Here is a 12,624-nt window from a genome sequence, read left to right as displayed (position 1 = left end):
ATATACAGTATATAGGGGAGGTGTATATTATATACAGTATACTGGGGATGTGTGTATTATATACAGTATAAGGTGGAGGTGTATATTATATACAGTATATGGGGAGGTGTATATTATATACAGTATATGGGGAGGTGTATATTATATACAGTATATGGGGAGGTGTATATTATATACAGTATATGGGGAGGTGTATATTATATACAGTATATAGGGGAGGTGTATATTATATACAGTATATAGGGGAGGTGTATATTATATACAGTATATATGGGGAGGTGTATATTATATAGTGTATATGGGAGGTGTATATTATATACAGTATATGGGGAGGTGTATATTATATACAGTATACGGGGAGGTGTATATTATATACAGTATATGGGGAGGTGTATATTATATACAGTATATGGGGAGGTGTATATTATATACAGTATATGGGGAGGTGTATATTATATACATTATATGGGGAGGTGTATATTATATACAGTATATGGGGAGGTGTATATTATATACAGTGTGGGGGAGGTGTATATTATATACAGTATATAGGGGAGGTGTATATTATATACAGTATATAGGGAGGTGTATATTATATACAGTATACGGGGAGGTGTATATTATATACAGTGTGGGGAAGAGTATATTATATACAGTATATAGGGAGGTGTATATTATATACAGTATATGGGTAGGTGTATATTATATACAGTGTGGGGAAGAGTATATTATATACAGTATATGGGGAGGTGTATATTATATACAGTGTGGGGGAGGAGTATATTATATACGGTATATGGTGGAGGTGTATATTATATACAGTATACTGGGGAGGTGTATATTATATACAGTATATGGGGAGGTGTATATTATATACAGTATATATGGGAGGTGTATATTATATTCAGTATATGGGGAGGTGTATATTATATACAGTATATGGTGGAGGTGTATATTATATACAGTGTTGGGGAGGAGTATATTATATACAGTGTGGGGGAGGAGTATATTATATACGGTATATGGTGGAGGTGTATATTATATACAGTATATGGGGAGGTGTATATTATATACAGTATACTGGGGAGGTGTATATTATATACAGTATACTGGGGAGGTGTATATTATATACAGTATATGGTGGAGGTGTATATTATATACAGTATATGGGGAGGTGTATATTATATACAGTATACTGGGGAGGTGTATATTATATACGGTATATGGTGGAGGTGTATATTATATACAGTATATAGGGGAGGTGTATATTATATACAGTGTGGGGGAGGAGTGTATTATATACAGTATATAGGGGGGGAGTATATTATATACAGTATATGGGAGGTGTATATTATATACAGTATACGGGGAGGAGTATATTATATACAGTATATAGGGGAGGTGCATATTATATAGAGTATATGGGGAGGTATATATTATATACAGTATATGGGGAGGTGTATATTATATACAGTATATGGGGAGGTATATATTATATACAGTAAATTGGAGGTGTATATTATATACAGTATATGGGGAAGAGTATATTATATAAAGTATATAGGGGAGGAGTATATTATATACAGTGTGGGGAAGAGTATATTATATAAAGTATATGGGGAGGTATATATTATATACAGTATACGGGGAGGTGTATATTATATACAGTATATGGGGAGGTGTATATTATATACAGTGTGGGGAAGAGTATATTACATAAAGTATATGGGGAGGTATATATTATATACAGTATACGGGGAGGTGTATATTATATACAGTATATGGGGAGGTGTATATATATACAGTGTGGGGAAGAGTATATTATATAAAGTATATGGGGAGGTATATATTATATACAGTATATGGGGAGGTGTATATTATATACGGTATATGGTGGAGGTGTATATTATATACAGTATATAGGGGAGGAGTATATCATATACAGTGTGGGGGAGGAGTATATTATATACAGTATATAGGGGAGGAGTATATTATATACGGTATATGGTGGAGGTGTATATTATATACAGTATATAGGGGATGAGTATATTATATACAGTGGGGGAGGAGTATATTATATACAGAATATAGGGGAGGAGTATATTATATACAGTGTGGGGGAGGAGTATATTATATACAGTATATAGGGGAGGAGTATATTATATACAGTATATGGGAGGTGTATATTATATACAGTATACGGGGAGGTGTATATTATATACAGTGTGGGGGAGGAGTATATTATATACAGTATATAGGGGAGGTGTATATTATATACAGTATACGGGGAGGTGTATATTATATACAGTGTGGGGAAGAGTATATTATATACAGTATATGGGGAGGTGTATATTATATACAGTGTGGGGGAGGAGTATATTATATACAGTGTGGGGAAGGAGTATATTATATACGGTATATGGTGGAGGTGTATATTATATACAGTATACTGGGGAGGTGTATATTATATACAGTATATGGTGGAGGTGTATATTATATACAGTATATAGGGGAGGTGTATATTATATACAGTATACTGGGGAGGTGTATATTATATACAGTATACTGGGGAGTTGTATATTATATACAGTATATGGGGAGGTGTATATTATATACAGTATATGGGGAGGTGTATATTATATACAGTATATGGGGAGGTGTATATTATATACAGTATATAGGGGAGGTGTATATTATATACAGTATACTGGGGATGTGTGTATTATATACAGTATAAGGTGGAGGTGTATATTATATACAGTATATGGGGAGGTGTATATTATATACAGTATACGGGGAGGTGTATATTATATACAGTATACGGGGAGGTGTATATTATATACAGTGTGGGGAAGAGTATATTATATACAGTATATAGGGAGGTGTATATTATATACAGTATACGGGGAGGTGTATATTATATACAGTGTGGGGAAGAGTATATTATATACAGTATATGGGGAGGTGTATATTATATACAGTGTGGGGGAGGAGTATATTATATACGGTATATGGTGGAGGTGTATATTATATACAGTATACGGGGAGGTGTATATTATATACAGTATATGGGGAGGTGTATATTATATACAGTATATGGGGAGGTGTATATTATATACAGTATATGGGGAGGTGTATATTATATACATTATATGGGGAGGTGTATATTATATACAGTATATAGGGGAGGTGTATATTATATACAGTATATAGGGGAGGTGTATATTATATACAGTATATATGGGGAGGTGTATATTATATAGTGTATATGGGAGGTGTATATTATATACAGTATATGGGGAGGTGTATATTATATACAGTATACGGGGAGGTGTATATTATATACAGTATATGGGGAGGTGTATATTATATACAGTATATGGGGAGGTGTATATTATATACAGTATATGGGGAGGTGTATATTATATACATTATATGGGGAGGTGTATATTATATACAGTATATGGGGAGGTGTATATTATATACAGTGTGGGGGAGGTGTATATTATATACAGTATATAGGGGAGGTGTATATTATATACAGTATATAGGGAGGTGTATATTATATACAGTATACGGGGAGGTGTATATTATATACAGTGTGGGGAAGAGTATATTATATACAGTATATAGGGAGGTGTATATTATATACAGTATACGGGGAGGTGTATATTATATACAGTGTGGGGAAGAGTATATTATATACAGTATATGGGGAGGTGTATATTATATACAGTGTGGGGGAGGAGTATATTATATACGGTATATGGTGGAGGTGTATATTATATACAGTATACTGGGGAGGTGTATATTATATACAGTATATGGGGAGGTGTATATTATATACAGTATATATGGGAGGTGTATATTATATACAGTATATAGGGGAGGTGTATATTATATTCAGTATATGGGGAGGTGTATATTATATACAGTATATGGTGGAGGTGTATATTATATAGAGTCTATGGGGAGGTGTATATTATATACAGTGTGGTGGAGGTGTATATTATATACAGTATATGGGGAGGTGTATATTATATACAGTATATAGGGGAGGTGTATATTATATACAGTATATAGGGGAGGTGTATATTATATACGGTATATGGTGGAGGTGTGTATTATATACAGTATATGGGGAGGTGTATATTATATACAGTATATGGGGAGGTGTGTATTATATACAGTATATGGGGAGGTGTATATTATATACAGTATACTGGGGAGGTGTATATTATATACAGTATACTGGGGAGGTGTATATTATATACAGTATATGGGGAGGTGTATATTATATACAGTATACTGGGGAGGTGTATATTATATACAGTATACTGGGGAGGTGTATATTATATACAGTATATGGTGGAGGTGTATATTATATACAGTATATGGGGAGGTGTATATTATATACAGTATACTGGGGAGGTGTATATTATATACAGTATATGGGGAGGTGTATATTATATACAGTGTGGGGAAGAGTATATTATATAAAGTATATGGGGAGGTGTATATTATATACAGTGTGGGGGAGGAGTATATTATATACGGTATATGGTGGAGGTGTATATTATATACAGTATACTGGGGAGGTGTATATTATATAGAGTATATGGGGAGGTGTATATTATATACAGTATATGGTGGAGGTGTATATTATATACAGTATATGGGGAGGTGTATATTATATACAGTATATGGGGAGGTGTATATTATATACAGTATATGGGGAGGTGTATATTATATACAGTATACTGGGGAGGTGTATATTATATACGGTATATGGTGGAGGTGTATATTATATACAGTATATGGGGAGGTGTATATTATATACGGTATATGGTGGAGGTGTATATTATATACAGTATATGGGGAGGTGTATATTATATACAGTGTGGGGAAGAGTATATTATATACAGTATATGGGGAGGTGTATATTATATACGGTATATGGTGGAGGTGTATATTATATACAGTATATGGGGAGGTGTATATTATATACAGTATATGGGGAGGTGTATATTATATAGAGTATATGGGGAGGTGTATATTATATAGAGTATATGGGGAGGTGTATATTATATACAGTGTGGGGAAGAGTATATTATATACAGTATATGGGGAGGTGTATATTATATACAGTATATGGGGAGGTGTATATTATATACAGTGTGGGGAAGAGTATATTATATACAGTATATGGGGAGGTGTATATTATATACAGTATATGGGGAGGTGTATATTATATACGGTATATGGTGGAGGTGTATATTATATAGAGTATATGGGGAGGTGTATATTATATACAGTGTGGGGAAGAGTATATTATATACAGTATATGGGGAGGTGTATATTATATACAGTATATGGGGAGGTGTATATTATATAGAGTATATGGGGAGGTGTATATTATATACAGTATATAGGGGAGGTGTATATTATATACAGTGTGGGGAGGAGTATAGCGCCGTAGCTCAGGGTGGGCGTGTCCGGCGGAGGGATCTGTGCTGTGTGCTCCGCCCTCTCTCTATATAAAGCGCCGGCAGCCGGAACTTCTCCTCTTCTTTCAGCCGCCGGGGAGTCAGTGTCTCGCAGCTTCCAGTCTACAAGGTATTGTCGCGGTCTCGGGTCTGTGACTGTGCGGAGCACGGGGCGGGGGATGGGCTCGTGTGTCGGGGTGCCGCTCTCATGTCGGGGTGATAGATTGTACGCGGTGCTGGCTCCTCCTCCTGGAACCTTCTAGATCCCGGATAATGGAGGCACGTGGTTGTAGCCGGTCACATGGACGCCGCCATCTTCTCCTGTGACGTCATTGCGGCTGTCAGGAACCCCCAAATAGACCTACCGGGGCGACTGCTCAGTGTGGGGGTGGGGCAGTGTGTGGAGGGGTTTTACCATTATTTGGGGGTGTTCAGGCGGGGGTGCTCTGCGCCAATGTTATGGGGTGACTGACACTGCTATACCTGCTGCTCTGTAACGCCTTTGTACAGGGGCTAAGTGTCAGGTCGTTCCTTTGTACTGGGGCTCATTTTCGGGGTGTGCTTTTGTAGTGGGCGTGCTTTGTGTCGGGGCTCCCTTTATATCGGGGTGCCTTGTATCGGGGTGTGCTTTTGTAGTGGGCGTACATTGTACTGGGGCTCAGTGTCGGGGCGTGCTTGATATCGGGGCGCAGTGTCGGGGCGTGCTTTATATCGGGGCGCAGTGTCGGGGCGTGCTCTTGTATCGGGGTGGCGTGCTTTATATCGGTGTCGTGGCGTTCTTTGTATCGGGGCGTGCTTTGTACTGGGGCTCGGTGTCGGGGCGTGCTTTATATCGGGGTGCAGTGTCGTACTTTGTATCGGGGCTCAGTGTCGTGGCGTGCTTTGTACTGGGGCTCGGTGTTGGGGCGTGCTTTTGTAGTGGGCGCTGTATGGATCGGTTTAGTCTCCTGCTCAGTTTCGGGGTCTCGTCTTCTCTTGTAGATGCCTGAAGAAGTTCACCATGGCGAGGAGGAGGTGGAGACTTTCGCCTTCCAGGCGGAGATTGCGCAGCTCATGTCTCTCATCATTAACACCTTCTACTCCAACAAGGAAATCTTCCTGCGAGAGCTGATCTCCAACGCCTCCGATGTAAGTGGTCGCTGAGCGGCGCTCGGTAGCCGGCGCTGGCGGTCGTGGCAGCTGCTGATCACCTCTTTGTCTTTTTCCAGGCCTTGGATAAGATCCGCTATGAGAGTCTCACCGACCCCTCCAAGATGGACAGCGGCAAAGACCTGAAGATCGACGTCATCCCCAACAAGCACGAGCGCACGCTGACCCTGGTGGACACCGGCATCGGCATGACCAAGGCCGACCTCATCAACAACCTGGGAACCATCGCCAAGTCCGGGACCAAGGCCTTCATGGAGGCGCTGCAGGTGAGGCGCCCGCTCCAGGGCCGTCAGCGGTGGGTGTGGGCGGGGCTTCCGGTGGGCGGGGCTGCGGGGCTTCCTGTGGGCGGGGCTGCGGACCTTCCTCTGACCGCTCTCTCCTCCTCAGGCCGGAGCGGACATCTCTATGATCGGACAGTTCGGGGTCGGTTTCTATTCTGCTTATCTGGTGGCTGAGAAGGTCGTGGTGATCACCAAACACAACGATGACGAGCAGTACGTCTGGGAATCCTCCGCCGGGGGCTCCTTCACCGTCAAGATCGACACTGGTGAGGAAGGGGTGTGGGTCTCAGTAGGGCTGGGGGGGGGGGGTGCTGCTTTCTAGAATGTGACCCGCTCCCTGCGGACTAGCGATGTGCTGCATCGGGGACTCGTTACTCTTGTGGGTTCAGTGGACTTTGCCCCCAAGTGCCAGTCATGGGGGGGGGCTGCCTGTTAATACCAGGTCATGTACCAGGCTCTGCCAGTGTAGGCCAACTTTCTGCAGCACTGAAGTGGTCTCCTCCTGCACAGTTAAGAGGGAGGGCAGTGCCTAGTCCCCATAATGAGTTCTCTGCTTCTTCCCCAGGTGAGCCCATCAGCCGTGGCACCAGAGTCATCCTGCACCTGAAGGAGGACCAGACGGAGTACGTGGAGGAGAAGCGGGTGAAGGAGGTGGTGAAGAAGCACTCGCAGTTCATTGGATACCCCATTACCCTCTATGTGAGTACTTCATCCTTCCTCAGGGGGGCGCCGGCTCGGAGCTTCCTGACTGCAGGAAATGTGCCGTAACCCCTAATCTGCCGCAGACGGGCCCCATCCCAGAGGGCAGCGCTCTGATGTGTCGTCACATTGGCCCCACATTCTTGCTGGTTCTCCGGAGCCGACATATAACCTGCTCTTGTTGGTTCTGCCCACAGCTGGAGAAGGAGCGCGAGAAGGAGATCAGCGACGACGAGGCAGAAGAGGAGGAGAAGGAGGAAGAGAAGAAAGATGAAGCCGAGGAGGAGAAGCCCAAGATAGAGGATGTGGGATCAGATGAGGAGGAGGAGGGCAAAGACAAGAAGAAAAAGACCAAGAAGATCAAGGAGAAGTACATCGACCAGGAGGAGCTGAACAAGACCAAGCCCATCTGGACCCGCAACCCCGATGACATCAGCCAGGAAGAGTACGGCGAGTTCTACAAGAGCCTGACCAATGACTGGGAGGACCACCTGGCCGTCAAGGTAAGAGGGGGCTGGAGGTGAGCGGGCAATGGAGGTGAGCGGGCGATGGGCTTGGGGTGGCCGGAGGTGAGCGGGCGATGGGGTGGCCGGAGGTGAGCGGGCGATGGGCTGGGGGTGGCCGGAGGTGAGCGGGCGATGGGCTGGGGGTGGCCGGAGGTGAGCGGGCGATGGGCTGGGGGTGGCTGTCTGGAGGCCAGCGGGTCCTGATGTGGCTCTTCTCTTCTCTAGCACTTCTCGGTGGAGGGGCAGCTGGAGTTCCGGGCGCTCCTCTTCATTCCTCGCCGCGCTCCGTTTGACTTGTTCGAGAACAAGAAGAAAAAGAACAACATTAAGCTGTACGTGCGCCGCGTCTTCATCATGGACAGTTGTGACGAGCTGATCCCGGAATATCTCAGTAAGTGTTATTAGGAGCGTGACGTGTGGGGTTGTTGCAGCTCTGGGGGTGAGTGGAGTAGTTGGTGCAGGTTTGGTGGGCACTCATGAGGTCTTTGTCTGGCAGACTTTATCCGTGGTGTGGTGGACTCTGAGGACCTGCCCCTGAACATCTCCAGGGAGATGCTGCAACAGAGCAAGATCCTGAAGGTCATCCGCAAGAACATGGTGAAGAAGTGTCTGGAGCTCTTCACCGAGCTGGCGGAGGACAAGGAGAACTACAAGAAGTTCTACGAGGCCTTCTCTAAGAACCTGAAGGTGAGGGCCGGGGGTGGCCATGGTTACCGCTCCATCCTGGCGACGCTGCCACGTTGGGAGTTGTAGTTTCCTGGTTCTGCATTCACTTTGTTCTATTATTGGGGTGGTAGAAGTCGGGGGTTGAGCCTGGATTTTCTTGCTTATGGCCAGATTCACTAGAGCAGCACAGAGTATGTTCAGCACATTAATTGTTTTGACCTCTCACTCAGCTCGGCATCCATGAAGACTCCACAAACAGGAAGAGACTGTCGGAGCTCCTGAGGTATCACACCTCCCAGACCGGGGACGAGATGGCGTCTCTTACCGAGTACGTGTCCCGCATGAAGGAGAATCAGAAGAGCATCTACTACATCACAGGTTAGTGCCGGCGCCGCCTGCTGACCGCGTCTCCTGCTGACCGCCACCTTTACCGCTGCTGACCGCCACCTTTACCGCTGCTGACCGCCACCTTTACCGCTGCTGACCGCCACCTTTACCGCTGCTGACCGCCACCTTTACCGCTGCTGACCGCCACCTTTACCGCTGCTGACCGCCACCTTTACCGCTGCTGACCGCCACCTTTACCGCTGCTGACCGCCACCTTTACCGCTGCTGACCGCCACCTTTACCGCTGCTGACCGCCACCTTTACCGCTGCTGACCGCCACCTTTACCGCTGCTGACCGCCCATCTACCTACAGGTGAGAGCAAGGAGCAGGTGGCCAACTCTGCCTTCGTGGAGCGTGTGAGGAAGCGCGGCTTCGAGGTGGTGTACATGACGGAGCCCATCGACGAGTACTGCGTCCAGCAGCTGAAGGAGTTTGACGGGAAGACCCTGTTATCTGTCACCAAGGAGGGGCTGGAGCTCCCTGAGGACGACGACGAGAAGAAAAAGATGGAGGAGAACAAGACCAAGTTCGAGAATCTGTGCAAACTGATGAAGGAAATCCTGGACAAGAAAGTGGAGAAGGTGAGGGGTGCGAGGTCCCGATCCAACTACAGCCTGTAATAAAGCTGGACCGCCCCGTACATGTGCTCATGGGATACTGTGGCTGCCTGACTCTGCCACTAGGGGGCAACCTGTATACGGCTTCTATTGCCCTTGATATTATTGGCATACATCGTCCCCTAGTGGTGGCTGCAGGAAGCTGAGATTGTTAATGTGGGTCCCAGGACCAGTCTCTACAACGATCACCTGGTTTATAATGTGCCGGTCAGTGACTTGTTCCATGGACTCTGTTTATGAACTTAGCTGCCCGTGGGGGGGTCCCTCGTTGGCGTGGGGGGGGTCCCTCGTTGGCCGCCCGTCGGCAGATCTTTGTCACTGAGATCTTCTTCTCCCGCAGGTGACGGTGTCCAACCGCCTGGTGTCCTCTCCGTGCTGCATCGTGACCAGCACCTACGGCTGGACGGCCAACATGGAGCGCATCATGAAGGCCCAGGCTCTGCGGGACAACTCCACTATGGGCTACATGATGGCCAAGAAGCATCTAGAAATCAACCCGGACCATCCCATCGTGGAGACGCTGCGGCAGAAGGCGGACGCCGACAAGAATGACAAGGCGGTGAAGGACCTGGTGGTTCTGCTCTTCGAGACGGCGCTCCTGTCCTCCGGCTTCTCCCTGGACGACCCCCAGACCCACTCCAACAGGATCTACAGGATGATCAAGCTCGGACTTGGTAAGACTCGTCACCCCTTGTCTTATAGAAGTGGGGGAGGGGAAATCCCAGATGTCACTGCCGCAATCTGGGGGGGGCAGCAAATGTGCGCGGCTCATCACAGGACGTGGCCCTTTAAATCAGTGAGGCTGCTGGGTGCACTGCAGCCCCCTGCCCCAAAAGTGGGATGTGGCCCCTGTTAGCTCTGTATATAGCCGGGCTGGTATGGGGGGGTGATGGGGCCCCTGGTAGCTCTGTATATAGCTGGGCCAGTGTATGGGGGGGGGGGGTGATGGGGCCCCTGGTAGCTCTGTATATAGCCGGGCTGGTATGGGGGGGTGATGGGGCCCCTGGTAGCTCTGTATATAGCCGGGCCGGTGTATGGGGGGGGGGGGTGATGGGGCCCCTGGTAGCTCTGTATATAGCCAGGCTGGTGTATGGGGGGGGGTGATGGGGCCCCTGGTAGCTCTGTATAGCCGGGCTGGTGTATGGGGGGGGGGGTGATGGGGCCCCTGGTAGCTCTGTATATAGCCAGGCTGGTGTATGGGGGGGGGGGGTGATGGGGCCCCTGGTAGCTCTGTATATAGCCAGGCTGGTGTATGGGGGGGGGGGGTGATGGGGCCCCTGGTAGCTCTGTATACCCGGGCTGGTGATGGGGCCCCTGGTAGCTCTGTATATAGCCAGGCTGGTGTATGGGGGGGGGGGGTGATGGGGCCCCTGGTAGCTCTGTATAGCCGGGCTGGTGTATGGGGGGGGGGGGTGATGGGGCCCCAGGTAGCTCTGTATATAGCCAGGCTGGTGTATGGGGGGGGGGGGGTGATGGGGCCCCTGGTAGCTCTGTATACCCGGGCTGGTGATGGGGCCCCTGGTAGCTCTGTATATAGCCAGGCTGGTGTATGGGGGGGGGGGTGATGGGGCCCCTGGTAGCTCTGTATAGTTGGGCTGGTGTATGGGGGGGGGTGATGGGGCCCCTGGTAGCTCTGTATAGTTGGGCTGGTGTATGGGGGGGGGGGGTGATGGGGCCCCTGGTAGCTCTGTATAGCCGGGCTGGTGATGGGGCCCCTGGTAGCTCTGTATAGCCAGGCTGGTGTATGGGGGGGTGATGGGGCCCCTGGTAGCTGGTGTAGGGCAGTTGCTCCTCGGCTCTCGTCTGGTGCTCGGGGTTTTCTGTTCTGCCTCCTGATTGGTTGTTCTTCCTCTCAGGCATTGATGATGACGAGGCAGCGGTGGAGGAGACGGCCGCCCCGGTCCCGGATGATATCCCCCCTCTGGAGGGTGAGGAGGACGCTTCTCGTATGGAAGAAGTGGACTAAACCCCCCGGCCCCTGGAGCCTGGTATCTGCAGCCTGGTTTTGGGGGCCTCTGGACTGTTCACTATCGGGGTCTCCGCCTCCTGGCATGTTGGTTGAGGAGGGGGAAGCTGCTGCGAGACCCCCGCCCCTGGTTATTGCACTGTGGGATCTGCTGTAACGTGATCATCTCCTCTATACTGTAGTATAACCCGCTTCACCCCCACCATGGGCCGGCCGCCTGCTGCGCTCCCGTAACGCTGCGCCCCCCCGGCGGCCCCTCGTTCTCAGCTCGTCGCCCCCTCAGGAACCTCTCGATCTCTGCAGTTTCCTCTGAGTTGTTGTGTGAGAATTTATTATTTTTTATTTTGTTACCACGATTATGTTCTGCAGAATAAAGTCTTTTTACAATGTTTGCACCGACTCGTCCTGTCCGATCCTGCGGCGCTGATCTAGAGCCGCTCCGACCAATCCGTGACCCCCCCCCCCCCCCCCAGTGGCTGATGTGGGTGCAAGGTAAAGGGACTGTTTAGGGGTTGTCCCTGGCACTTAACGCTCCCCGATACTGGTGCTTCACCCGTTACCGGGTCATGTGATGGGCGCACAGGTCCTGGCAGTGTTAGAAGGCGTGGCGCTGAATCGTGTACTGTAACGAGCTCTGCCCCTGTGTCCATCACGTGACCAGGACCGCTTTATCCACTGGAAGTAATCAGAAATTTTCCTTGTGCATAACAGCAAGCAGAGGTGTTGAACTGAGGCACTAAAACAAGATCACTGATGTAGATATATATACAGATGCTCCTGATCGTGCCTGTGTGAGATCTACAGTGCAGGAAATAAGTATGTGACCCCTTGCTGATTTTGTAAGTTTGCCCGCTGTCAGAGACATG

General features: G+C 47.6%; 1 protein-coding gene across 1 annotated transcript; it reads left to right on the top strand.

Annotated features, from left to right (window-relative positions):
• Nucleotides 1-5,509: 5,509 nt before the first annotated feature.
• Nucleotides 5,510-12,149, top strand: HSP90AB1 (heat shock protein 90 alpha family class B member 1). The gene is made up of 12 exons (XM_075848946.1): nt 5,510-5,616; nt 6,468-6,614; nt 6,695-6,901; nt 7,023-7,182; nt 7,482-7,615; nt 7,813-8,118; nt 8,347-8,512; nt 8,618-8,808; nt 9,018-9,165; nt 9,488-9,756; nt 10,133-10,466; nt 11,649-12,149. The coding sequence occupies exons 2-12, from the start codon at nt 6,468-6,470 to the stop codon at nt 11,756-11,758; spliced, it is 2,172 nt and encodes a 723-aa protein (XP_075705061.1). The 5' UTR covers nt 5,510-5,616; the 3' UTR covers nt 11,759-12,149.
• The last annotated feature ends 475 nt before the right edge of the window (nt 12,150-12,624 follow it).

The sequence above is a fragment of the Rhinoderma darwinii genome, unplaced genomic scaffold, assembly GCF_050947455.1.
Source record: "Rhinoderma darwinii isolate aRhiDar2 unplaced genomic scaffold, aRhiDar2.hap1 Scaffold_563, whole genome shotgun sequence".
Classification (NCBI taxonomy): domain Eukaryota; kingdom Metazoa; phylum Chordata; class Amphibia; order Anura; family Rhinodermatidae; genus Rhinoderma; species Rhinoderma darwinii.
This window is presented reverse-complemented; position numbering and strand designations above follow the sequence as displayed.